The following is a 3,509-nucleotide window of genomic DNA, read 5'->3' as shown; positions in this document are numbered from 1 at the left end:
CACTTCATCTCTTCAAAGTTATCCTGAAGAAAACACTTGCCTGAGATGCTGCCTGTTCTCTAGAAGTATGTAGATAGTGAAATGTAAGGTTTAAAATTTTCCTTTTCAAATAACTTACAAAAAGGTTGTTTTAGTAACAAAATTCTAAACTCACTTGAACATAGGTAAGTTCAGTTCTTCTTGCCGTGGTGCAGAGCAGCTGGTAGGACAAAGCAGATGGACACTGAACTCAGCAGTGTACTTGGCACCATTGCTGCAAATGCAGCACTGTGTATCTTCTGAGAAAGTGCACTTCCAGTCACAGTGGCTGGAACTTTCTAGTTTGTGAAGAGAGCATCTTAACACTGGCTGAAGAAGTTCACAGTGATGGTGTATCTTCTGGTGAACACCCTCCTTGATGCTGGCAACCATATTTATCATGGACAGGCTCTAACTTTTTTTGAGTTAAAGGTCATCCAGTATATAACAATGTAGCAACATTCCTCCTGTAGGAGATTTGATAAGACAGCAGAGAATAATGCATTCAGCTTACAGATTGTGCTTTCTGGAAGGTGCTTTGCCTTTTTCCATTCATCAAAGAGAAACTTCTAAGTTAGTTCTGGAAGGACTGTCAAAAGTCAATGCCTAGTCCATGATCTGGGGTCTGTACTATTGGACCTGTTTCTCACTGACTTTTGTTGTCCTCTACAAAGTAGCCCTCTTCTCATTTTTCTACTTTTAATGTGAAGCTCACTTTTCTTATGTATCAAATAAAACTTCAGAGGCCAAGCTGAATCATCCATTTTCTTCCTCCTCAGGCCAGAATGACTTCCTGTGTCATTCCATTTGTCTGTCCAGTGTTCAGCTTAGGTTGTAGTTACACAACATGTTAGAAGCACACGAGTCTGCTTGTAACTGATGGATTTTATGGTGAGCCAAATGATTCACCAAAAAATAGGTTGACTTAGGTCTTACCAGTAAAGCTGCCATCATGTCTTGAGTTTTTGATGCCTTAACAAAACGTGCAGGTGACTTACAATTTATTTCGTACTGGACTCTGGCATAATAGCAATTAACTGTCTGGTGGTACTTGCATAATTACTTGTTCTTTTTCTTAGGGTTTTCAGAAAAGGATGCAGATGAAGTAAAAGGAATTTTTGTTGACACTAACCTGTACTTTCTGGCTTTGACTTTCTTTGTAGCAGCATTCCACGTAAGTAGAGGAAGTTTGGGTTTTAGGAACTAAGGCATATGAAATAAAAAAAAAGGGGGAGGGACTGAATTTCAGCTATTTCATTTCTTAAGAACTGTTTATGGAAAAAGTGATTTGAATAGAGCAATGGAAGTGTTTTCTGGTACTAGTCAGCTGTATTTCCAATAGAGTGTTAATATCAAAATCTCAAGTAAGACAGAAAAACATATAACTAGATAAGAAACTAACAATCTGGACTGAAATATAAAACTGTTAACTTCATTATCACTTTTTTTTTGTTTGTAGTTGAACCAAAGCCCCTAAAATTAATATGCTTGTCAACATTGATTGAAACTTTGTCACAAGATTTATTGCTGCAGTGGCATAGCTGGGGCACCAACAGTAGGATTGAGTCTCTGACTTCTAATCCCTAGAGAAATTTAGATGAGCCAATCTAAATTGCTTAAAAAAATTGTTGCTGTAAGGGGCAGAGCTTAGGGCTCTAGTCAAGGATATTTGTTGTTGCATCTCTCTCTTAGCATTGTACGTGTCTTGATTTAAATATGAATCATTTTAATGAACAATTCTTTTAGACTCCATTGTTGTATTGTGAACATTTTTGTAATCTCCAATTATTCTCAATACAATTCCCATATCCTGGGAGAGGTAAGAACTTGCTGGGCATGTTATGTTTCTTTTTACTTACATACAGTTAATTTGGTTGGAAAACCTTAGACTTCCCAGGCATATTATTTTTTTTCCCTTTTGTTTGTGAGGTTGTAAGGTATCTGTAGACTGGGAGTAGCTCTTCTGATGCTTTTTCTTTTGTGCATATTTGCCCAAAATAAAATGAAATTCCACTTTTCATTAAAATTCTCTGACCCAAGAATTCCTTGAGTCTACGCTAATTTTTTTTAAGACAGTGGATGCTTAAAGGAAATACTGAAAAATATACTGAATGAAAATGCTGGGGGCAAAAAAAATACTATGAATAAAATTAATGCTATAATGGCCCTGAAGTTTAAGTCAACTTCTTAGTTTTGAAATAGAGGGGGCGAGGGGAAGCTTTTAAAAAACTTCCGATATTGTCCAAGCCTAAACTGACTCTCAATGCAATACAAAGCACTTAGAATGTAATTTAGTGTGGCTTTCCTTGGTTTGCCAGGGAGGAGGGGAGCAGTTCCTCGAGGTCCTCATTCTTCATCCTCTACCATGTGTTACCCTTTATTGGATCACTGACTTTCTTCACAGGGCACTGCACTGTGCAGCACTGTAGTAGTAGCAGTATTTGGAATTCATCTTGTCATTTTGCACTGCTTTTAGAGCTTGGGCTTCTAAACCAATTTTTCTCTTTAGCTTTTATTTGTGATGGTTAATTTTTATATCTGAAGCTTCTAAAACAGGTTTTTCTGGAATTCCAGCTTAAATGCATTTTTAACAGTTCAGCGAGCAGTCTGTAATTAGTGCACATTTCAAGCAAATTAATGTGTTTCTCGCTATTTGCAGCTTCTCTTTGATTTCCTTGCATTCAAAAATGACATCAGTTTTTGGAAGAAAAAGAGGAGCATGATTGGGATGTCTACGAAAGCAGGTATGGGCCAGAATGTGAAGTGTTGTACATGTGCTATGTAATACGTGCTGTGTCTTTGCAGCCTTACTCCAAGTTGACACTTTGTAGATTCATGAAGATGGCAAAACGAGATGGTTTTGTCTATGAGTAGAAGACTGCTAACAGGCTGGTTCTGACTTTCTTAGCATTGTGCTCAAGTGTCTTTGCTTCTGAACACTCGTGTCAGGTCCAGGGTTTGACTACCTTGCCACTGAGAATTACAGAGTCACAGAATCGCTGTGGTTGGAGAGGACCTTTAAGGTCGAGTCCAACCATTATCTAACTCCACCAGGCCACTTCTACACCATATTCATGAGCACCCTGTCCATATGGCTTTTAAATACATCCAGCAATGGTGATTTAACCACTCCCCTGGGCAGCCTGTTCCAGTGTTTGATCACCCTTTCGGTGTAGAAGTTTTTCCTAATCTCTATAACCTAAATCTAGTTTAGTTTAAAGCTACATTAGTTTAATATTAAGTCAGTTACCATGTTTCCCTTGCTGAAAGAACAGAAGAATACTTTGAGAAAAGAATGAGCACCAGGAAAAATCCCATGGGTGGAAAGAATGTGCTCTCATGGGTAACGCTGTCCTGCGAGTCCTTTGTGTTCCTTCTGGATAACTGCAGATTTCAAAATACTTGGGGGTGGGGTAAATGCTGTAGTGTAACATTATTGTTTGATTTGGGCTTTGATGTAAACAGGAGCAGTAGAAGCTCCTGGGATGAGG

General features: G+C 38.3%; 1 protein-coding gene across 1 annotated transcript in view; it reads left to right on the top strand.

The window, feature by feature from the left end:
• Positions 1 to 1,097: 1,097 nt before the first annotated feature.
• CLPTM1L (CLPTM1-like) overlaps positions 1,098 to 3,509 on the top strand; it is a gene marked incomplete at its 5' end in the record, with an annotated part of 13,796 nt that continues 11,384 nt past the window's right edge. Inside the window, 2 exons of the mRNA XM_008942598.1 lie at positions 1,098 to 1,192; positions 2,678 to 2,762. Coding sequence (XP_008940846.1) covers positions 1,098 to 1,192; positions 2,678 to 2,762 — 180 coding nt within the window. The remainder of the gene's footprint in view (positions 1,193 to 2,677; positions 2,763 to 3,509) is intronic.

The sequence above is a fragment of the Merops nubicus genome, unplaced genomic scaffold (genome assembly GCF_000691845.1).
Source record: "Merops nubicus isolate BGI_N331 unplaced genomic scaffold, ASM69184v1 scaffold12456, whole genome shotgun sequence".
NCBI classification, from domain to species: Eukaryota; Metazoa; Chordata; class Aves; order Coraciiformes; family Meropidae; genus Merops; species Merops nubicus.
Note: the sequence above shows the minus strand (reverse complement) of the source record. Positions and strands in the feature narration are given on the sequence as shown.